The following is a 25523-nucleotide window of genomic DNA, read 5'->3' on the forward strand; positions in this document are numbered from 1 at the left end:
TCCAAAAAGCAGCAGGGCCAAGCACAGTCCCAAGGCAACAATCAGCAGCAGCAACCTCAGTAGAATGCGATGCATGGTTGTGTCAACCATGTTGCGGTGGAGGAAGCTCTGGATGCTCCTGACGTAGTACTGGGTATATTCTCTGCTAACTCTCACCCTGCTACAATATTGTTATATTCTGGTGCTATGCATTCTTTCATATCATCTCAGTTTGTGAATACATGTAAATTGCCAAGAGCATTAATGAAAAATCGGGTGCTAGTTAGTTCTCCTGGAGGAGAAATGGAATCAAGGCATGTATGCCCTAAAATTGGTATATGCATCAGGGGGTAGACTTTCTTGCTAACCTCATCATTCTGGAGTCCAAGGGAATGGATATCATTCTGGGAATAGACTGGTTGATCAAGTACAATGGAGTCATCGGATGTGCCACAAAGTCAGTATAGTTGACACACACAGATAGTACTAAGGTGGAATTTCAAGCCACAATGGAGTCAGCTATCAACGCCAGTCTTAACAAAGCCAATGCAGTAGAAGATAGCAGAGTGGTCAGTGAATTCCCTGACGTCTTCCCGAAGGATTTGCCAGGTATGCCACCTGATCGTGAACTTGAATTCATCATTGAATTAGTACTTGGAACGGCTCTTATATACAAGAGGCCATATAGAATGGATGCCAATCAATTGGCTAAGCTCAAGGAGCAAATCCAAGAGCTACTAGACAAAGGGTTCATCTACCCCAGTTCTTTGCCCTGGGGAGCCCTAGTAATCTTCATTCTGAAGAAGGATGGTACACAAAGGATGTGTATAGATTATCGAGCCTTGAATGAAGTAACAATCAAGAACAAGTATCCTCTACCCCGCATTGAAGATCTATTTGACCAGCTGAACGGAGTGTGTGTGTTCTCCAAGATCGATCTTTGGTCTGAGCATCATCAACTGAAGATTCGTGCCTCGGATATTCCAAAGTTTGCATTTATTACTCGGTATAGACTGTACGAGTACATAGTGATGTCTTTCGGGTTGACTAATGCCCCAACTTACTTCATGTATCTGATGAATAAGGTCTTCATGGAGTATTTGGACAAGTTTGTTGTGGTATTTATTGACGATATCCTTGTTTACTCCAAGAATGAGGAAGAGCACGAGTAACATCTAAGGATGGTATTGCAGAAGCTCAGATAAAACCAACTATATGCAAAACTGGGCAAATGTAAGTTTTGGTCGAAGGAAGTTTCCTTTTTTGGTCACATTATTTCAGCAGGAGGTGTGTCTGTGGATCCATCCAATGTAAAGGATGTTCTGAACTAGAAACCACCGCAGAATGTTTCGGAGATCTACAGTTTTCTGGGTTTAGCAGGTTACTATAGCCGGTTTATATAAGGTTTCTCCAAGATAGCGAAGCCAATGACATAACTATTAGAAAAAGGACCAGAGTTCAAGTGGACAGCCGCTCGAGAAGCCAGTTTCAATGAGTTGAAGCAAAGGTTAACCTCAGCTCCAGTTTTGATCATGCCAGATACTCAGAAGCCATTTTCTATATATTGCGATGCATCTTGTCAAGGTTTGGGTTGTGTGCTCATGCAAGAGGGTCATGTAGTAGCATATGCATCCAGGCAGTTAAGGAAGCATGAAGAGAATTACCCAACACATGACTTGGAGCTAGCCGCAGTGGTTCACGTACTCAAGATTTGGAGGCATTATCTGATAGGTCAAAGATGTGAGATCTATTCAGATCATAAGAGCATGAAGTATATCTTCACTCAACCGGATCTTAATCTCAGACAACGCAGATGGCTAGAGCTTATCAAAGACTATAATTTGGGAAACAACTATCACCCAGGAAAAGCAAACGTTGTGGCTGATGCCCTGAGCAGAAAATCTCAGATCAATGCAATAACTCTTCAAGAGATGAGTCCCGAGCTATGCAAGGAGTTCAAGAGGATGAATCTAGGTATGGTGTGCAACATCGAGATACTTGCGATGAAAATTGACTCAACGCTTGAACAAGATATAAGAAAGGGTTAGCTTAAGGATGAAAAGATTTTGGAATCAAGTAGCTTTAAAGTTGGCAAAGCCCCAGATTTCTCTAAAGATGAGCAAGGCACAGTGTGGTACAAGCACAGGATTTGTGTCCCGGACATAAAAGCTATTCGGGATACAATTTTAAAGGAAACTCATGATTCAACATATTCTATTCACCCAGGGAGTACCAAAATATACCAGGATCTTAAAGATCAGTATTGGTGGTACGGAATGATACATGCAGTAGCAGAATATGTGGCTTTGTGTGATATCTGCATTGAGTCAAAGCTGAGCATTAAAGACCAACAAAACTGCTACAGCCATTAAAAATACTTGAATGGAAGTGGAAAGAAATCAGCATGGACTTCATAGTGGGTCTACCGCGAATGCAATCAGGATATGATTCCATATGGGTCGTGGTTGACCGATTGACAAAAGTGGCCCACTTCATTCCAATCAAAGAATCCTATCGAGGTCCAAAGCTAGCTGAGTTATATATGTCCAGAATTGTGTGTCTGCATGGACTACCCAAGATAATTGTATCTGATCGTGGCAGTCAGTTTACCTCACGATTCTGGCAGCGTCTACATGAATCCATGGATACGAGGTTCAATTTCAGCTCAGTGTATCACCTGCAAACTGACGGACAAACTGAAAGAGTAAACCAAATCCTCGAAGACATGTTGAGAGCATGTGCACTAAAGAATGGTAATAGTTGGGACAAGAATCTATCGTATGCAGAATTCTCGTATAATAACGGTTATCAAGCTAGTCTCAAGATGTCTCCTTTTGAAGCCTTATATGGAAGAAAGTGTAGAACCCCATTATTCTAGAACCAAACCGGGGAAAGCCATGTTTTTGATCCAGAAGTTCTGAGAGAAGCAGAAAGACAAGTGCAAGAGATCAGAGATAATCTGAAGACTACTCAATCAAGACAAAAGAGTTATTCAGATAATCGACGTAGAGAACTAACTTTTGAAGTAGGAGACTTTGTGTATCTCAAAGTATCACCAATCAGAGGTCTACGCAGATTCAAGGTCAAAGGCAAGCTTTCACCTCGGTATATTGGTCCGTACAAGATATTGCAAAGACAAGGAGAAGTAGCTTACCAGCTGGACCTACCACCTCAACTCTCAGGAGTACACGATGTTTTCCATGTGTCGCAGTTGAAAAAGTGCTTGAGAGTTCCCGAAGAGCAGTTACCAGTAGAGGAACTAGATGTGAGAGAAGATCTCTCCTACTCAGAATATCTGGTCAAGATTCTTGATCTGTCAGAATGGGTCACCAGAACAGGTGAGTCCGTATGTGCAAGGTAAAGTGGAAGCATCATTCAGAAGGGGAAGCGACTTGGGAAAGAGAAGATGATCTGAAGATTGAGTTTCCCCATCTCTTCTCCGATCCTTCCGAATCTTGAGGGCGAGATTTTGCCTAAGGGGGTAGGTTTATAACACCCTAAAATTCAATTTTTGCAATAATTTAAAATTTTGTTAGAAATTTAATAGGTGTTGCAATTTTGTTCTTTAGAAGAAATTAATTTCTAAATTTAAATTGACATAGGTTATATAAGATTGTTGCATTCATGCCATCTTAGTAGCAGTAGGTTTTTATGCGTGGAAAAAGTTTACAAAAATTCGCTAGAAGTCGCTCGTTTAAACTCCTTTAGAAATTTTTTCAAAATCTAAAAAAGAGGTGTTCTTAATCTTGGAAAAGAGCTCTTGGGCCAAAATTCCTTTTCTCCCCGACCCATTCATCCTTCCTCTCCCTCCCATCTTTCCTCTCTCGAGCGGGCCGCCCTTTTTCACTCCCGCGCCAGCCCAAGCCGCTGAGCCTGCCTCATTGCCTCCTCTCATCGCCCGGAGGGCCTACTCCCAGCCGAGCTGGCTCGCGCCCGAGCCGCTCCCCCTCCCCGCCTTGTCTCTTCGTCATGTGGGCCCGGCCCGAGTTGAGCCGAGCTGCCCGCACCCGAGCCGCGGCTCACCTTCCTCTTCCTCTAGCTGCCGAACCCGAGCGCCCCCAAATCCGCCGACCATTTCAAAATCCGAGCCTCCCCACGCCTTAATTCTTTAATCAAGTCACATGACATTGATCCTCTCCTCCCCACTCTTGATTTCGGCCGTTTCCCCCTTCATTCTCCTCTCTTAAGTATGGAAACCGACGCTTTATTGCCAATTAGGGCGCCGGCCATCTCTCCCCAAATCTAGGTAGATTTCTTCATGTTCCTACTACTAAAGCATAAGTCAGATGAGAGTTGCTTCTACTATGGATCTTAGATGGGTGTTGATGTTCTACCCGACTAGACTTGCTCTAGGGGCTCACGACTTCATAGATCTGAAGGCATAAGTTTAGTTTTCTTTGACATAACCCCTCCCCTCCTTTTTATAGTTGGGGAACTCGGGCGTACCATACTTGTACTCCTCTAAGCGTAATCTTTCCGAAATATGATTTCCCGGATATTTAGGAAACCACTCCGAATAGGGGATAGCTTCCCTATTCGTTACAATTACCTTCCTTTTATTTTATCTTTATATATTTCTCTTTGGTGGTCACGATATACACTGAATCGAATACGATATGCAGGATCATCATATATCCCTTATAGATATAATAATTATATATCTTTGTCAGCTAACCCCCAACTCTACTCAAAAAAATGTCACTGGTTTATCACCTTAGTCAAGAAATCCCCGGATCACACCTCTCCAAATCGGGTACTCCTCCGTTTGCATGAGATGACTTTATCTGAAAAGAACTCCAAATGAATCGAGTTTCAATTCATTTAATTTTTTTCTGGAAAACTCTTCGGGTTCTCATTATACCCCTGCCAGACCATCTTGGAGACCGGAGGCAATTAATTTAAGTGCACTTTGGCTCCTGCTAAACTGCGTTGGGAGTCGAAGAGTCGCATCCACTATTAATGAGAAATGGAAAATGGATCCCAAACAAAATGACTACAGATTAGAATTCCTTTATAAATAGAGTCCTCAGGCATTATCTCATAAGCCCATGTTTTCCTAGCTCTAGAACTTGAGCCAAAAAGAATCCCTGCTTTCTTCGTCTTCCTCTGATCATGGGCTCCTTTTTCACCTAGGTGCCCACACCACCGCAAATGACCAAGTTTATCAACTCATCGCCATCGTAGCAACCTCCTCAGGCTTGAGCTCTGACTCCTCTTCGTCATGCCTAGGCTCCACAGGCTCCTCCTCAATGTCTAAGTTTTCCTCAGTACTGGGTTCCTCATCATTAATCGTCAGATCCTCACTTTAGTTGAGCTCGAAGAAAGGAGCCCCTGTCCAATTTTTACCGGTTTCTTCATCGCGGTTAGAGGACAACATGGGTGACGGCAACCTGAGCGGCGAAGGCAGTGACACTAGCGGCAAATCAGGAAGATGAGGAGGCGGCCATGGCATGCATTTTTTGAGAGCAAAGTGAGAGAGAGAGAGAGGTAGGGAGAGAGAGAGAGAGAGAGAGAGAGAGAGAGAGAGAGAGAGAGAGAGAGAGAGAGAGAGAGAGAGAGAGAGAGAGGGAGAGGGAGATAGAAACCCTAACCAGCTAACTCCCGCATGTAGCAAATATGAAGCGCGAAGCGTCACCCTATTCACTTCCTAACTCTCCGTATTACTGATGGTTCCATTAGGGAACTGACTGTGATAACGGCCATATCACAGATGGCTCGTGTGAATATCTATGTGGAATTATATCAAAGACAGCTCCTATTTGAAACCATCTAAATTGTGATAACTTAACACAAACAATATTAAATGCCCCATGCTATATTATATCCCAAACAAGTAGTTTTTGTAATAGACTACGATGTGCCAGTATCCCACATGGTTTTTGCTAGGGGCATACCCACCCTATAGATGTGGTTGGGTAGCTGCCCCAGCTACCGGTAGCCACCAGCACCCCCCTCCTCTAGCGAAACTGTGAGAGCTTCTGTGAATCCCGCCATCGGAAGCAACACAACGATGGACCTCTGTCCTGTTCGCGAGAATGACGAAGAAGATAGATCACAGGAGGATACCGATTCATTGTGGGCTTACCAGATTTAGCTTGGAGTCTTGAACAATCGGGCCAGAGTCTTGGACAAATAGGCTTTCCAGCTTGGAGAAAGCCCAATCAACAACCGAATCGTCGATTCCGTCTAGCCTCCCCATCTATGAATGTTTTGTGGTGCGAGCAAAGCAAAACCTAGCACTAGTGAGTAGCGGCAACCGCCAAAGAACGAGCGGGTAGAGGTGCATAGCGAGCCTCAAATCGTTGCGGCGGCAAGCCTTAATCCCCTAGCAAGGAGCCTAATGGAGGGAGAGGAAGAGGAGCCCAGGGGCGCGGACTGCGCGACAGGCGCTCTGCCAGTTGTAGCTACAACCGTTGCGTGGCATGATGCATTTGTGATGTACTTGTACTTTTAGTTTAGTTTGTCACTCGAGTTTGCTCCGGCTAAAATTTTTAGTTGGGTCTGCCACTGGTTTTTGCTCCGTGAGCTCCCTCCCATCCAACATCATATGGTTCACTAAGAGAATTGTCTACCTTATTTCTATCACAAACAGATTTTTCAAACTGACCGTTAGAAATGTGACATTCCATGGTAGTGAGTTTCTTAGACATGCTTAGATAACTATTTTGTTCTAACCAAAGTTTAGTCGTACCAAGCTTTTTCCCAACTAGGTCCATATGTCATACGCACTAGAGTTGTGGTAAGATTCTCTTGGAAGGCTTGTTTAGTTGATGGCTCACTTTGCCATAAATAGACTTAGGCATACAAAATTAGTAAAGGAATCCAGCCTATGACATGTAGGGCCATGTAGCTAATGGGCAGCATGGCAATGAACCAAAAAAACTACACAAGAAATTGTGGCATGGTTAAGGTTATGCGTGACAACCTTAGGCATCAAACCAAACGCTATTAAGTTGTGGCATCATTTTTGTTAAGCTACCTGGCGCGCCTAGATCACTAGTACAATCGAATCGAACAGAGCGAGTTGGGAACAAGGGAAGCGGTCGAGGAGACCTCGCATGGTGGGTGGTCCAGCGAGTCCCCTGCTCTTCGCACAGGTCACCATGCTGTTCTTTCTACGGTAGTGACAAAATGATGGCATTGACCCTTGCACAGAAATATAGTCGCCCATTCCCACGAATATGTCAGAAAAGAAACGTGCCCGACTAGGGATCGAAAGGGTGGGAGGGAATCGATGAGAACACTGCAATGATGGTCAAAGTACAAACATCTCCTTACACATCACGAATCTCACAGGAGTCGTTCCCACCCCTTTTTCATACACAGGGCGCAGCACCAGCTCGCGCAATACTGCCCCCAAATTAAGTCCCAAGTAACAAAAGTAATTACCACTAATCAACATACTAAGCACACGACCTACGATCTTGCACATCAGAGATCAGACGACGTCCTGCGCCGGGCCGACCTCGGCCGCTGCCGCGGCAACCTGGTTCCGCCGCTCGTCCAGCACCTCCCTCACCTTGAGGCAGCCGTGGCGCGCCCAGTCGTACCAGTGCAGCGCGACGTACACGCCCAGGCCGGCGATGATGCCATTGGCAATCGAGAAGCTCAACGGCATCAGCGCCATGGTCACGAACGCCGGGACGGCCTCCTTCATGTCGGCCCACTCGATCTCCTTGGCCACGCGCATCATCATGGCGCCCACCAGCACCAGCGACGGCCCGACGGCCCACGGCGGCACGCTCATCAGCAGCGGGCCGAAGAACAGGGACGCCAGGAAGAACGCCGACACGGTGATCGCGGTTAGCCCCGTTCGGCCGCCTTCTCTGATCCCCGCCGTCGATTCGATGTAGGTCGTCACCGTGCTGCTCCCGAGCCCGGCGCTGAGGACCGTAGATCCGGCGTCGACGAGGAACGCAGGGTACTCGCCCTCGAACCCGCCGGTGTCGTCGGTGAACCCGCCGTACTCGGCCATGGAGTACATTGTCCCCGTAGTGTCGAGGATGTCGACGTAGAGGAGCGTCAGCAAGGCGAGCCACACGTTGCCATGGCGGAAGCCGCCGAAGCTGAGCTTCCCGGCGGTGCTCTTGATCATGTGGAAGTCCACCACTTTCTTGAAGTAGGAGAAGCCGGCATTGCCCGCCGGCGTGTCCGGGAACACCGTGACGCTCGTGCCTCTGATCCACGACACCACCGTGACGAACAGTATGCCATAGATCATGCTTCCCTTGACGTCCCTCGCAAGGCATGTGGCCGTGATGACGAAGCCGACGGCGCCGAGCCAGAACGTCGGGCTGTGCATGGTGCCACCGAGGCAGGCGCCGGTGGCCGGGTCCACCTCGGAGCAAGCGGTTAGAGTGACCAGCGTCGATGGGCTCGCGCCGATGAGCCCAACGCCCTGGTGCGCCTGGAGACCGGTGAAGGCCAAAAACAAGCCAATGCCGACCGCCGAGGCAAGCCGGATGTTTCGCGGGATCATCCGCGCCAGCTTGGACCGAAGGCCGACGGCCGACAGCACGAGAAACACGATGCCCTCCAGCATCACGACGGCGAGCGCCGTGCTGTAGGTGATTGGACCGGAGCCGTGGAACCCGACCATGTTGTAGGCGAAGTACGCGTTGGCGCCCATGCCGGGGGCTAGCGCCAGCGGGAGGTTGGCGAACACACCCATGGCGAAGGAGCCGGCCATGGCTGCCACCGCCGTAGCCACGATCAGGTCGCTCTTGGTGCGCGCCAGGCACTGCTGGTACCCCGGGTTGGACCCGACCGTGCACTCCGTCCCAGGCGAGGCCATCGAGTTAGTACCCACCGGGGTGCAGTCCCGCGCCGTGCACGGCCCGCCGGAGTCCGTCAGGATGGCGGCGTTGACGGAGATGATGTAAGCCATGGTGAGGAACGTCGCGGCGCCAGCGCGTAGCTCCTTCGTGAAGGAGCTCTTGCGGGCGTCCAGCTTGAAGTACCTCCCCACGCGGCTCGCCGCGACGGCGCTGTTCACGGCAGCTTCGGCCTCCGATAGCTTGTGCCATGGCGCAGCTCTCTTCGTCATTTTTTTCCTCTTCTCCCCTGAAAACTAGTACAAGAGTAAAGTTGAGACTTGTGTGACTCGTGGTCTGACGAGTCTGGGCCTCTGGGGTACCCGGGACTTATAGCTCAAGTTAGTGGAGAGGGTTCAAGAAATGTTTGGGGTTGGCAGATGTGAGGTGGGCCCACACTGGACGTCCTTTTCTGGGAATTGTGCACTCAGAGAATTTAGTAGGGTCCACTTGTCAGAAATGCATTGTATGTGTGTAGAAAATGATACTACAGTATTCAGTTTGTGATCATCATTGGTCACGTGGCTAGCACTGAGGTTTGCAGGTTTTCATCAGTAACTGATGGTCAGTTACTGAGGGTCTATTTAATTTGGCGTATATATCTTAATAGGCTCATTTCATACAGCATCTTAGGTTTGGATTGTCTGCATCACCTTTAACATTTGGTTTATGGGATGCAAAATTACTATGAGTTTAGCTCTCGGAAAACGGATTTTAATTGTGTTTCTTTGAGCCAGTCTCGTGGATGCAAGTTTGACTTAGTTAATGATGGTATTACTTATATAATTAGTGAGTATTAATTTATATTTGTACATTTCAAATTAGATTAAGATTTAATATGATAAATTAAATATTATAGAGTGTATTTATATAAAATAAGCATCATGTTAACACTTATTTTTTACTTTAAACACATACAAAATATACTCATACAAGTAACAAAATACAATCTTTTTTTAACCAGACTAAACATATATAACCAACTAAATAAATTACTATCGCATATACTCAATCTAACTGAAGTGAGCCTGGCTAATAGATACGGGCCAAGCTCTGACGTACCAGTAACCAAACGCTCCTTTAGTCAGTTATACATAAGTTTCATTTTATACAAGTCCCAAAATGTACTGCATATCATAGGTTCGTACTTAGTTTTGGTTCATAACATATGTAAAAGCTGCATGATACGTGCATGACATCAGTTTCAACTTATGCTAACTTCTATTCGGACGGAACATATATATATAGTTTTTCAGTAGACCGGAGAAGGAACAACCCACTAATCAGTAGCTAGGCAGGTTACACTAACAAATTCCAGCAATAATATTTTAGGCCAACTGCAGAGGTATTGGTGTGTTGCGTGAAGCGTGCACGTTTACAGCGCAAAGTCACGAGAAACACCCTTGGCAGCGCCAAATGGATGAATAAATTTTTGAAGGAACATGGCATTTTGGTAGTCCAGAAGAGAAAAACCCCACTTGCGTGATTTAAACCAGTAACTTCAAAGTTTAGCTATGCGGGTTGCACTAACCTATATAATCTAACAACCTGTCTTAGGAATAATGACCAGGTTGGTCCGCATGTTACGTCAACTATGCGAAAATACTTGGAGCGCAAATGGAAGGATAAATAAGCGCAAATGTATGATTAAATATTGAAGTAGTGTTTGATAAAATTTGGCAACTAATTGATCAAACTTCAACTCTCCAGCACTGCAGTTTTTTTTAATAATTTCTAACATGCAAGCAGCATAACCATACATTTTTTTGGTCTGCCATAATGATCCACGTAGCAACTACCGAGCTATGATTACCCACATATTCTATCAGTCCCCATTTTGCACCATGATCAAAGCTTTTACGAACACAACAAGCTTGTTTCGTGTTAATTAATGAATGTTTGTTTTTTTCCGAATGGATGAACGGTAATTTGAGCATCGTTTGGAACATGCGATCGAGTTTCTCTTGATTTATTGTATACGGGAACTGCATTGTTTCCTGTAAAACTTCTGCATTTCAAACAGTCCTCAGTGTTTCTCCCTCTAAACTAAGTCCAAGCTAGGATGTTGTAAATTTCTCTTCTTCAGATGTGATCCTCACAATTTCTACCATTTTGGCGCTGTAGCGAATAACTGGCTCCCATCATCTTGAACCTCGAGTCGAGATAGTAGGTGTACGAAGTTCACATGTGTTGGTGTATTGTACCACGAGTGACATGAGAAATGGACAGAGGTTTTTGTCAGTCTTCGCAACAGAATAGTACCGGCGGACAAAGTGTAATAAGGCTGTGATGTAAGCGTGGATACGTACGTCCGATGGATAATATACTCGTACGTGCCAAATGGAAGATTTTACAGCGTCATGCATGCACACGAGCTGGATTTGTTTTCCTTCTTTCCTCCTAGCTACTCTACAACGCATGAAGACGAGCTGATTAAATTCTAATATATGTGTTGCTGTTTTCAGATTCTGATCGAACCATATATATCCACTGCACACAGCAATACGTGATTTGATACTGACATTTGTCGGTCTGTGTACAACTTATCATGTATCACGCAGGAACTTTGAAAATACAGATAAATGTTCAAGCACACCAAGAAATTTGTGACCGAGATTCCAGGTTCCAAAAGTTTACTGCGTGACCGAGATTCGCGGTTACCAATGGTGACTGGGAATTCAGCTCCGTTTGACCCACTGAAATAAGAACTCAAAATTATAAATACATATCATTTTGATATACGTGTGGTCGAAAGCTCAAAATATTGACTATTAATGCCTTTTAAATATTTAATCATTATTAAAATTTTATTATGTTTTATAAATATGGTATAACATAATTTAATGATCAAAGTTATGTTTTAGAAATTGTATTGTTGTCCGGAACTACGTGTATATGTGACTAGAGTAATAAGAAAAAGGTAGTAGTTGAAGTTGTATATAGTAGAACGCGCAAAAACAAGTTGTATACTAGAGATCTTACCATGTACAAAACGTGTTGAAGAAAAATGCACTTTTAGGTTTAATTTAATTTCTAGATAAATCATGAACAAAAACTGATATATTATTATTATCATGCAGTAAGAGTATAAACTAGACATCTATATAACAAAATTACACATCTCTAATATACTCCATAACAAGAATAGCGGAATACTGCTTAGCATGATAAACATGATTAAAAGAAAATTAATCATATCAAATATACAATCGGTAGCGAGAGGCACATAAGACCCTATGATGACAATGCAGACGGCAACGATGAACAAGAACCAGGCCGTGAGTAGTCACGCACATTGCTTCCTAAAAACACTATTTGCCCTTTTACGATGCAGGATCCCAAGGATGATGGGTTTCGGAGACCTACTCTCTCGGTCGTCGGTGCACACCGATACAATGGGATATAGTAGTCTACCTGTGGTGCCGCAATAGAGAAATGAGTAAAATCCTAATTTGTTGTATCCTATGCTGCGACGGTTGATAGATATATATAGAGAAAACTGTTAAGCACAGACCTATCATGATTGGTTTCTATATATATATATATATAATCATGTTGACCATTTCCGATGCAACAGAAGAATAAAACTGCAAAAGATGAACACACCTCCGCAAGTAACTGGATCTAATTTCAACGGACTATTTGCGCATGTTTCATGCACCTACGCCCTTCGCCCATGCCTTGGACCGGCGAGATGAGGCGAAGTGAGCGAGCGTACACGTGTTCTTCTAGTCTTCATGAGCTAATAGGTGAAGGAGAGAACTCCATTTAAGTTGGTCTCCTTCACTTCCACTTCTAACAGTGTGTGACTAAAGAACTATAACCTCCTTTTCACATGTTGGGCCTTTAAGATTTATAAAAAGAACTATTCAAATATAATGGCCCAAGACCATATTTCTACAAATCTGTAACAACCCAAAATTTGCACTATAAAAAAATTATTTTTATACAAAGAAAATAAATAACAAGGCAATTCAAAACTTAAAGAAGTATATATATACACATAAATATAGGTGTATATATATACTTATGCAAATGGTTAACCCTTTTTGAATTTGTGTGTCCTATATATACATATATATTTGCTCGAAAATGCTTGAATATATATGTATGTGTCTTGTTTATAAGTATTACTTAATATACATGATGTATGTATATATGTATCACATAAATGTATGTATATATGTATAGAAATACAAGAAATAGAAATGAAAACAGAAAAAGAAAAGGAAAGGAAAAAAAAGAAGGAAAACTTACATGGGCCGAAATGTCCTCACCCGACCTATCTACCCATTGGCCTGGCCTTCTCTCTCTCCCTTCTCTTCCCGCCTAGGCCGAAGTTGACTGAGCTGAGTTGGCCTAGCTCAGCGCGCGCGCGTTGAAGCCCAACCCAGCGACATCGTCTCCCTCCTCCAGTCGATCCCCTCTGCTGTTGTTCCTCGTCCAAATTGGAGATAACCATCGTGCGCAATCCGACAACACTTGACCAGGAGATCTTCCGGAAGCCCTTAATTGAGTTCATCTGGTCCTCATGAAGTCATGGCCCGGCTAATCTCTTGTAGAGCCTAACTAAAATATGAGATCCAGTCCAAGTTCAACCCGCCGGTTGAGGTGAATTCAAGTCAAATTGGACCAAATCTATTTTGCGAGAACATATGGAAGTTGTTTGGGTAGATACTCTTGCTTCCCGCCGATCTTTCGTCAACCATAGCCTTTTCCGAGCATAGTTCAAACTTGAGATGAGAATCGTAATGCCGCCAGACTCCTAAACCCTAGCTGACTCGATCTGAACACCCCGATGACCTAGCCTACAAATAGAAGAGCCCCTAGCCTCCAAAAAGCACCCTGCAACTTTTGCCCATCTTATGGAAGCTAATATGCTGCCGGAGAGCCTTCTACACCGATCTTCGATGATCAAGTCTGCTGCTCACCATCGCCAAGGCGCATGAAGCCTTGTCGATGATGATTTGTAGCTTAGGTGAGTTCGTTGATCTCTCCTAATGCTATTTCGCCGCTCGTCATCGAAATCCGTCCAAGGGAGCTCAACTCCTATGTGTTTTCGACCGTCCGCCACCATCGCGACTTCATTGCCACCGTATTAGTAGCCAGAGCTGAGCTCGATACACTTACCATCGTCCTATCTAGAGTAGATATTTATGATTAGATCTAGGATACCGGTTCAGCTAGATTGATCGTGGCTGTTAGATTTATATCCAACCGATAGGATTTAATGAAACTTTGCCCAGTAAGCCAATCCACATCAACATGCCATGTTGTCATCTTCGCCTACGTGTCAGTAGCACCTCTGCCGAACAGCAATAGTTTGTCGTTTTAATTGTTTTGTGTACTGCTGATGTCATATACAGCTAAGGTGACACAATAAATAGGGTTTTAATGATAGGATTAATCTATTAATGTTTTAAATAATGTTTTTCTTTAGTAAAATAATTTTGGAAAATGGAATAAAATCTGATAATAGTTTTAATAATGTTTATTAATTCTATTTAATATTTTATATATTTTAAAATCTAAATAAATGCTAATAAATTCTAGAAAATCATATATTGCTCTGTAAGATGTTTAAATACGATTAAGTTGGATACTGTAATGATTATCATCTATGAAACCTTCGGCTTCCTCTGAAAGCGCAACTCATAAGATGTCAAATTCAAAATCGAGTGCAAGAAAATCCGATTGGAGATACATCAAGCTGTGCTAATAGCCTCTACCCAAAACTTTCTATGAGTCCTATTCTCATCAAGCATCATCCTAGCCATCTCCACCAAAGTGTGATTCTTCCTCTCAACCACACTATTCTACTGAGGAACGCATGGGGTAGAAAATTGATGCTTAATATCATGTTCAAGACACAAAGCATCAAATTGATAATGCTTGAACTCGGTTCCATTATCACTGTGAAGTGCTTTCAATGCACCAAGGAGTTCCTTGAACAATCTCAAAGTCAAGCTCCAAAGGTGCGAGAACACTTCATCCTTGCTCATAGGAAAGAAGACCCAAGAGTAGCGAGAGAAATAATCAACAATGAAAAGTATATACTACTTCCAACCCACCGAAAGAACCTGGGAAGGACCAACAGTGTCCATATAGAGAAGTTCTCTCAGACATTCAGTCATCACCAGCTTGATTAGTGGGTGGGAGGCGATAACCATCTTGCCATGCCGACAAGGAGCACAAACTAGGTTCTTCTGAAACTTGAGCTTGGGCAATCCTCGGATCAAACCTACGGCACTCAAACGAGTAAGCAAATCAAAGATCATATGCTCTAGTCTCCTATGCCACATCCAAAGCTTAGAAGAAGGTTGAGCAATCAAATCATAAGAAGAATCAAAAGACTTAGAGAAATTAGCTCCAAAAACTCTCACAACTCTAGAAATTCAAATCCAACAAATCAAAGCACCCGAAGAATCAAAAACTTGAGAAGTATCGCGTTTAAAATGCACTTCCAAATCCCTATCCAACAACTAAGATACAGAAAACAAATTGTATCCCAGATGCTCCACCGAAGCCACATCTTTTAGAGTGAAAGTCTCATTCACCTTTATCATACCTTTGACTTTCATGCTTCCTTTTTGATCATCCCCAAAAGTGATGTATTCGCGTTGCTTCGTCAGGGTGAGATTGAAAAACCATGATGAATCTCCAGTAATATGCACGAACAACTGGAGTCAATAAACCACTTGTTCTCTAGGCCACCACTTGCCACCTACATCATATAAGAAGAACTCGAGTACTCAGTGCTGGGGTAAGTCAAAAACTTCTTGGGTATCTAGCACCGAATCGCTTGAGGAGAAGATGTGAAAATAGGTGTAGGTAAAACAACTTTCGTACGCTCGGGGAAAGCACAACGATGAGGAAATCGTAGTCCGCCAAAGCACCGTGAAACAAAGCCTCTCTCACATGGATCAAAACCATATGAGCCATGGAATGATCTATGCCGAGCAACACCTCTAGAGGAGAACTAAAGAGCATCAGAAACTCATGAGCGAGAGCAAGAAAAAGGCTCATGTACACCAAAATAGGGGCCGTACATGTCCCGAGTACTCCACTCCTACTCACACCACTCATCTCTCATACAGTAAAAGCAAAACCCAACAAGGTGACCCTCTCTCTAGTAGTAGGTGTAATGGTAGTGTCTCTCAAGAACTCAACTACCCATCACTCTAGCCTCTCTCATAGGGGCTCTCATCTTGGGCTGTGGAGCTCTCTTGGGTTGTGGTGTGGCTTTCTTCTTTGTGGGTTGTGGAGTGGGTTTCCTGATGGGATATGGTGCAGCATTGATTTTGGACTTCTCGGCTTCAGGGTAGCAGGTGAGGTGAAAAAAGTCTTACCAACCCCAATGTAAGCCACCCTCTCAAAACCCAAACCCAAGTCTAAACCCGCCTTATCAGCATAGATCTTGGTCTTGGCCAAGATCAAATCCATTTTTCCCTTCCCTTCTAAGCACTTCTCCACAAGAGAAAGGAGATAATCATTCTCGGCCATGAGCTTTTGAACCCGCCCTCTAACCCAGCTGAGCTTGTCCTTAAGAATTATGCAAGTGGGACAATTTGGATGCACATCCTTAGAACTCTCAACACTGTCCAATTTAGACTCTAGCTCCTTTATGCACTTAGATTTCACATCAACATCCTTTGAGCTCAAAGGACAATTCTTGCAAACACCGAAGAGAGTAGGTTTAGACTCCTCCTCTAGGAGCTTCTTCTCGGTAGTCTCAAGCCAACTACCGACTTGAGCATGCAAAGTTTGAAGCTCAGCAAGCTCACTCATGACCACAAGGCAACTATCACACTCCTCATCATTGGACCTAGACTTAAGCAACTCAAGCTCAGAAGATGAACACTCTAGCCTAGACTTGAGTTCCGTAACCTCCCTAACCGCCTTCTTGAACAACCTATCCTACATCATTCAAGGTATCGACCTGAATAGCAAGCTAGTCGTAGGAAGATGATAGTTCGGAAGAGTCAAGTTTCGGGTCACTGTCGTTGTCACCTGCCATGAAGTAAAGACCAGTGAAGTCGTTGTTCTTCTTCTTATTCTTCATGGATGGCTCCTCCTCCTTTGAGCTCTCCTCCTCACTTAAGGAGGTGTCAATGTTGCTGAGCGCCACTACAAAAGCTTGGGATGTCGCCTTGGCTTCCTTCTTCGCCATCTTGTCTCGGTTATTGAGGAAGGGCTTCTTATTCTTCTTGTGCTTATCATGGTTGTGATTGTGGTCTTCCCTCTTCTTGAGCTTGGGGTAGTCCGCCTTGAAGTGAGTGATGTCACCACACTCAAAACAAGCACGAGAATCACCTCTCCTCTGGTCTCGATGGTTGGTGTAGAAGCGGATGAACTTCTTCATGATCAAAGCTAAGTCCTTGTCATCAAGTGTGTCCACCTAACCTCTATGATAGAAACCAAAGAAGAAAAAGCAAATCCACTAGGTGAAGGGTTAGCACAAGAAAATCCAGCTCCAGCATGACTACTACCGCTAGGTTCTGAAACCAACCCCATATTCTAAGACAGCGGGTTTTCTAGGCCTATTCTAGCCACATTGGCTATCTCGGTGGATTTGAGCTTACTAAAAAGTTCATTACAAGTCAATGTGTCTTAAATGGATGACTCTTCAATGCTCAAGATCTTCAGTTCCCATATGCTACGGTCAAGAGCATAGAGAAGCTTGATCGCTCTCTCATGGTCAAAGTATAGCAAAACCCTAATCGATCTAAGGTTGCTAACAATTCCACCAAATCTAGCAAACATATCATCCAAAGGCTCTACAGGGCATGCACAAACATATGATATTCTTGGTTGTATGTGCTCTGGCACCGATCCTTGATTTGGTTAGTGCCCTCATGAAAGACACCAAGAGTAGATTAAATCTCATGTGCAGTTCGGAGGTGTTGAACTCTATCGAACTCATTACGATTCAGGCTTGTGAACATGATATTTCTTGCCTTGTTGTTGGATTCATAATGTTCAATTTGAGCCTAGGTGCTGCAAGTGATAGGAATCTCAGAGTGGGAGTCCATAATCTCCCATATTGTACTTTCTTGTCTTAGGTGATAAGCCTCCATGCGCAGCTTCCAATACAAAAAGTTCCAACCTTCAAAGAGAGGAATCTTCTCATGTCTCTCTATTATCACCTACAGATCACAAAGCCGGTTAAGGCCAATTGGTTATCAAACCATGTTTGATATCAATTGTAGGACCGTGAATGGTGACTAGAAGGAGGGTGAATATGTGCCTCACAAAATTGTTGGATGGCCTTCTCCTATTTTGTCACCCAACACACCTCAAAATCAAGAGCACAAGCAAAAACTTAAGAAAGACATGCTGCACCAAAAGATTCTTAAAGAAAGCGTAGCTCTTGTGGATGTAAATGAATATTAGGTTCCATTCAAACTCATTCCACAGGTCATAGCCACAAAAAGATTGCAACTTAAAGGAAGAAACCTTTGCTCCAAAAGAAAAGATCACTGGAAGAAAAAATTCTCTGAGTTGATGATCTAGAGGCAAGGGAATTCAAGACCCACTCATAGATATTTGTAATTCAATTTTATGCCTCTAGCAATAAGAAGAACAACTTTCCAAGGTGGGAAAAATCTTAGCTCATTGATCAAAACAAAAATCACAACTAAAAAGAAAAAACTCGCAATAAAGCAAGGGAGCTAATAGAAAGAAACTAGAAGAATATGGACACAAACATCGGAGGAAACATACATTTCATTTCTTGCAAAGGTCAGCCCTTTTTTCCTCACAAAAAACTCTCAACTATTACAAAAGCTAAAACATAGGCAAAAACATAGCACTCAAAGCTCAAATGGTTGGCTCAAACCTATCAAACAGCACTACCCCTCTATTTATTGGCCTAGGGAGGTAGCTTATCCTTTAAGCTTCCTTTTTCCCAAAATACCGCTCTCTTCCAATGGCCTCCTACATACTACTGGGGTATTTTTATCCATTTTTTGCTCCATCCATCGAACGACCGTGGCTTCTTCATGACTTAGCTTCACCTCGACACAAACTTTGCTATGATGCCATATGCACTCCATCATTCCATGGTTTTCAAGCCAAATCGTGAAACCGCCTTGCACACTTCTCAAAGCATGACTCACCACCACTCGCTTACACCTTAAGCAAACGATCCGAGTTGATGCATGTACTCCATTGTAACACCCGGTTTTAAAGGAACAAAACCAGGTACAACACATGTATGCCAGGATCAAGTTTTCATACATGCGTTACATCATTAGTGTATCATCATGGTGTCATTATTACAATAATGTTATAACTTACTACAAAAGGACCCGATGGTCTAAAAGAAAACATAGCGAAACAAAGAGGGCTTCACCGCCAGAGGGTCTTCCATGTTCCAAAGGTGTCAATCGAGGGCACATCAGCCTAGAACAGGAGCTTCGGGTTGAAGTCATCTTCATCGAAGGTTGCAACTTCATTGACGGCTTCTGAACATAATGTACTCCGCAAGTGTAGGAAAAGCATGATATGGGGCTTTAGTTAATAAAAGGTTAAACACTACTTTACTACACTAAGCAACCTTAATCTATGACTTCAACAACAGGCATCATGTTTACTAAGTGTGAAGACTTAACCTAAACAAGAGGAACAGCTCATCAGATTCCATTCGACTACCAAAAATCACCAGGCAATCCTATTACCTGGCTACCCGACCAACTATACCAAAACTCTAATCCCGACTAATCAAGAAGAAATCCAAGCTGCTCTTGACCATGAGCACTACTGATCGATCAGATTTATACTCTGCAGAGTTTGCACAGCTTTCCCCACGAGTCATGATTCCCGTGTTGCTTCACACCTTAGAGGTGTGGAGTCGGGGTCTCACTACAAGGCCTTTACAAAGCTCCCACCGATCTGTAGGCACCCACTGAGGTTTCACCGACAACAGACGATTCCATCGCTACAAAAGCCCCCTCTTGTGCCACTCGACCGTCCATTGGTTCCCACAGAACCAGAGGGGTGACTAATTATTTGGTCAGGCCGTACCCATATAGGACTCGTGGTTATGCGGTTTAGTTAGGTTACATGCTTCAAGAATCAGTCCTTAGGATCCCACACAAGAACAACCATAAACCAACTATGCATTACCCACACGCGTGCATTCCCGCACTATCATCATACAAACATTCTGTTGGGATCTCTATACCATGTTGCTACAAAATTATCATACCCGATTCTCATTGCATAATTATTAGTCAAAATTAACATTTACCCAACTATGATAGCACTAGCATATCCACCCTTAATTACCTATGATTCATCAACGGCGAGAAGAATAATAATACAAGAGCTAGTAAACCCTAACATGAGATCCCAAATTAGACAAGGATGCAAACAAGGATAACTAACTACATATGAATCCTAAAATAGGAGCAAGATATTCAAGGACATTTGCCTTCAACTTAGGGTTGTTCGAAGTCTTCGAAAACTTGATCTTGCAGAATCCCAAACTAATCACCTTCTAATTGACACACTGGAAAAGCAAATAAGGGAAACTACTAAGAACAGTACACCACATAGTACTAAAACTAGGTAAAAAATCTATAAAAATATTCTACACGTTGCTACAAACATTTGAGCGTGAAAATAGCCCAAATCGGAGCTACGAGCAAAAAGTTATAAGCTTATGAAGTTCTAGGGGGTTTTCTACAAATTTTACTTAATTTCAGAGATTAAACCGATCTGTTTCCGAGTAGTTGATGGATAATGTTGCCAACTACTAAGACTTCTGTTTTAGCCCCATTCGGCTTGGGGGGATATAGCTCAGTTGGTAGAGCTCCGCTCTTGCAAGTGGGTCGTTGAGATTACGGGTTGGCTGTCCTTTTCCTTTTCAAAGAAAACCTTATCATTTTTGTGCCACACTGGGACTAAGACACGGCCCGGACTCCCACGGGGGGCAGCAGTGGGGAATCTTGGACAATGGGCGTCGAGCATAGACGAAAGTTGGCTTTAGTGATCCGACGGTTTACGCTCTTGGTAAAGATGAAGAATAAGGTTCTTTTTAGATTGCCCGACAACTCTTTGATCAGACTTGCAAGCGGATCCATCATTGAGTTTCGAAAGGAAAAAAACCATTTCTCGAAATATGTGTCCGGATAGCCCAAAATCTCGATAGTTAGCTCTAGGTTTATCCGCCCGCAACCCAGCCAACACAACATTAGGACCGTCCCCCCCCCCCCCATTCTATGCTGACCCGAGCTGGGCGAGGGCTTCGTTCTCTCTGCTGTGATAGATAGACTTCGTCTTACAGAAAAGTTCCTAGATGAGATGCCTCCTTACTTGCATTTCCTAGTTAAGATTAACTAACTGATTAGAGTAAGGGGCCTTAGTTTCGTTTGAGAGATAGTGGAATTTCTTCACACCGCGTATAAAGGGAATCGAACCCAACTCTTCCACTGAAGAGTCCTCCAGGGCTGGAGAACACGTTAAAATGGCCGAAGACAACTCCGAAACGGAGAGAAAGTGGTAGCGGTGTGCTTCACTGGAGTTGAAGAAGAAGGCATCGGCAGCGGTGTTTCTGGGGAAAGAAATGAGGGTGAAGGGGTAGCTCGGGTGCGTAAATTTGTGGAAAAGGTAATGGTCGGTTTTAATAGGCACATGAGGAGGAGGACGTGGACTGGTTGGGGTGGTTTCCATACGGAAAGCTAATGCCATAAATTGGACTAATGGGGATGGAATGAGGGGAGGGGGGAAAGGGGCGGTTTCCATGCAGCGAGTGAAGGAGGGGCAGAGATCATGACACGATCGGATTTGGTGAAGGAACGGCTTGGGAGGGATGGTGATTTTGAATCGGGTTGTGGAATTTGGGGCTGCCCCGGTGGACGGAAGGAGGAAGAAGCAGAGCCGGCTCGGGCGGCTCGGCTCCGGGCCCGTGAGGCAAAGAGACAGAAGCAGAAACCAGAGAGACATTAGTTACAATGAAAGACTCCAAGCATAGCTCTCATGGGTGTAAATGAATATAGTTGGCACATATCCCACAAGTCATTGCCACAGAAATATAGCAACTTGAAGAAAGAGACCTTTGATCCAAAGAAAAGATCACTGGAAGAAGAAGTTATCCAAGTTGATAATCTAGAGGTAAGAGAATTCAAGACCCACTTGTATATGTTTGCATATGAATGTTATGCCTCTAGCAACAAGAAGAACAACTTCCCAAGGTAGGAAAATCTCAGCTCACCAACCACAACGAATCACAACCAAAAAGAAAAAACTCGCAACAAAGTAAGGGAGCCAATAGAAAGAAACTAGAAGAAGATGGACACAAACATTTCTTGCAAAGGTTAGCCCTTTTTTTTGGCAGATTACAAAGTATTTTCCTCATAAAAAGCTCTCAACTATTACAAAGACTAAGCTCTCCCCTTTCCTTTCCTCTAAAACCTAGCACTCAAAGCTCAAATGGCTGGCTCACCTCTCCCTCACAACTTTACCCCTCTATTTATAGGCCTAGCGAGGTTGCTTAGCTCTTAAGCTTCCTTGTTTCCAAAATATCCCTCTCTTCCAATGGCCTTCTACCTATCACCGGTGTATTTTGGTCCATTTTTTGCTCCATCCATCGAACGGCCATGGCGCTTTCACGACTTAGCTACGCTTTTGAGGCCAAACTGCGAAACCGCCTTGCACGCTTCTCAAAGTGTGACACCGCCACTTGCTTACAGCTTAAACAAACATCCTAATGTCGACACGTGTACTCCATCTTGCGATCTTGACCGCCAGCAAGTCTCTCTTGCTCTCTATCCCTCAGGCCACCTTGTCACTTGCACCAGCATCCCCTTTGCTTGACTTCGTCAACACGCCGGCTTTATCTACCTTCTCGTGCTTTGCTCGATCTCCATATGCACAGCTAGGACCACCCTTGACACCACTCGACATCCTCTATCATTTGGCACCAAGCATTGATGAGAGGATTAGGCCTGATCTTCTGTTAGGTAATGGTAAGTCGATTGGTGGAGACTCGACGTTGACAATCCAAGACTTCTGATCAGGACAGAACACAACCCTTGCAATCACTACACCACTTCTCCGTTGGTTATCAACCGCATGCGGCACAATTGACCTCGCCAAGAAGGCTAATTCCTGCAAGCGAATTGAGAACACAAGCAAGAACATGGAAGAACACAATCTGAAATTGCAAATATGATTAAGCTCACGAGTTGGGGTTTCACAAACCAAACGACGGCGAAACTGTTCAATGACAGATTAATCTAAGCAAAACCCAAAAATTCTATGATGACGGCTGCTAGATATATGAAGAGGGGCGTGCTAGCGTTTTGGGCGACCAGGGGGCATCCACAACTTGGGGTTAGACCCGAACACATTTACAAGGCTCGATATGGCCCAAAATTGTGATACAGTATATTGTTTTGACGACACAAAATAATCCACCTTGAATCTGGAGCTGGGACCAGTACCAAAACAAAGCTATCGTCCTTAGCTTTCCAACGCATCAAAGAACACCTTATTTGGACTCCATATGAAGAAGGTATGGCCATTTTAGTGCAGCGCTGTCTGCTAAATCCGAACCGAGTTCCGACTCCGACTTGAAGTTGGCTTGAGCCCCGTCCGACTTGGCTGTTCCATAGGTGCTTCTCCCATATTCCTAAGCATAAAAAATTCACAAAAATTGAGTAGCATCCCATCCTTATAATTAGTAGTATGGACAGCAAGTAACGAATTCACCTCATGAGTTAAACGATGTGCACGAGCCCGTGTAATCGGTCCTTATAATGGATCAATCACTGGAGGTTCACATGTAGCGCGTGTATCTAAATGAGTGATGTCCTCATCAAGCATCCTGCTTGACCCTGGTCATCCCTCCATCGACCTCCAAGTTGCATCCATCACCTGCACAACATTAGATAAGCACACATAAATCTCCAAAGCATCTCCAGTTAGTTCCAAATCAAAATCTCCAGCTTAAGACACAGCCAAAAAATCATGAATGCTAGATGTTCCTGCATCCACACCTCTTGAGCGCCAGACCATCGGCCATGTTCAACTCGCCAGACCGGTCGTCTAAAATCCTCTCTATATGGAATAGTCTGACATACACAAATGCTAATTGCCGGGCTATCCAGCATGTTCATCTCCATGTGACAACCATTTTGCAATCTCTCTGCAATAAATGGTCCGGTGTATTCTCCGGTGTTCACATCTTCCATCGTTGGACCATCCGACACATGTAAGTCAACTAGAGCCGATTTGTAACCTCTCTACGAGAAATGCTCCAGCATTCATTGTGCCTATCGCTAGACCATCCGACATGTACTTCACTTTTTGCTTCTGAGTTGAAGTACTCCGTCGTTCACATCTTCCATCACCAGACCATCCGTCACATGTAAGTACACCAAAGCTGTTGGTGTAAGAATATGTCTTACGTGAATAAGTGCAGAGAGTACACTCACAAGGGTATGCTTAAGTTTGGAGAAGAAGTAGAGAGAGGAACACTAGATATATGGTGGTCAAGAAGCATTGGTCCCTTGGTCTGATGGCCAAGGGTCTATATTTATAGTACCATGCTGTAGAGATAGCGATACAAACCATCACTATCCTGTAGGGACGTAGGACCTGTCAAATCACTCGGCATGAGTCTAGGTAGGATGTATTTTACCCCTAACCCAAATATATTATCTACCATGGCAATACAATAGTGCAAGTGGCCCTAGGGACGTGGCACCTAACCGGTCTCCTATTGCGGTGATGCACTGTCAAGATGTCAGGATGGCCTCTACTTGCGCTAGGGATGTCAGGATGGCATCCATTTGTGTTTCCTTAAATGTAGGTTACTTCCCTATAGGTGAAGGACAGCTAGTGGGCCCCTCTGGTTAATCTTTCTTCTAGGTCAGATGACTCTCCCCCAGGTCTTTGGAGAGCTTGCCCAGACTCTGGAAGGCAATGGCTCTAGAGACTAGGGTTCTGGAGGGTACGGGCTTCGGAGGCTAGGGCTCTGGAAGGCCAGGGCTCCGGAGGGTGCGAGAGCCTGGTGATCTGCATGGCCTCGAGGGACTCGTTTTGTCTGCAAGCACGGTTCCTAGGGCCAGGAGTGGCAGGGGTCCTAAATGATGACCCCCAACAGTAGCCCCCGCGAGGGTGGTTAGCTAAGCGACCGCCTATGGTTTTTTGGGAAAGGGGCCCCTAGCGGTCCTTGTCTCCGCAATCGATGGCTTGCGACCCTTTTGTCTTCCCGCCAATCGTCTGGAGGGTCCCGCCCAACCTGGTTTGGAATTTGATCATCGACGACACCTGTAAATTAAAGGGGTATTAAATGTGGTGCCTTGTCATAGGAGGGTCGTGGGGGAGCGGTTCTACTCCCCATGATTGCGGCCTTGTGGGTGAAAGGACGGGGCGTGCGTGGGTTTCCCTAGAAGTAAACACCCCCTTATCTTTATAAGGAGAGGGTCTTGGTTGAGCGACGATTTTGCTCAGCATTTTGTTCCCATCTTCATCTGCCTTTGCATCCGCAAAACTATTCCATCGCAGTGCCTTATAGCCTCTCCCGCTGTCCAGAGTTCCTCATTGCAGTCCACATGGCTAGTTTGAGTACTTGAGGGGGGGCCGTCATGTCGTCGCTGGGTAGGGATGATGAGGCGCACAGGGTGGCCTAAACTCATGCATTGTCAATTGCTCCACCATTGCCTGGGCTGCCACCTAGTGTGGAGCTCCGCCATGCCAGCAAGAAGTATGCCTAGTAGACTA

General features: G+C 44.4%; 1 protein-coding gene across 1 annotated transcript; it reads right to left on the reverse strand.

The window, feature by feature from the left end:
* Positions 1–7231: 7231 nt before the first annotated feature.
* On the reverse strand, positions 7232–9107 carry LOC133886022 (adenine/guanine permease AZG2). The gene has a single exon (XM_062325738.1). It carries the CDS (start codon positions 9023–9025, stop codon positions 7418–7420), a length of 1608 nt encoding a protein of 535 aa, XP_062181722.1. The 5' UTR covers positions 9026–9107; the 3' UTR covers positions 7232–7417.
* Between the last annotated feature and the right edge of the window lie 16416 nt (positions 9108–25523).

Source organism: Phragmites australis, chromosome 12, assembly GCF_958298935.1.
Source record: "Phragmites australis chromosome 12, lpPhrAust1.1, whole genome shotgun sequence".
NCBI classification, from domain to species: domain Eukaryota; kingdom Viridiplantae; phylum Streptophyta; class Magnoliopsida; order Poales; family Poaceae; genus Phragmites; species Phragmites australis.

Excerpts from the sequence above, each read along its gene's own strand:
- LOC133886022 (XM_062325738.1), bottom strand. The coding sequence starts at position 9,025 with ATGACGAAGAGAGCTGCGCCATGGCACAAGCTATCGGAGGCCGAAGCT.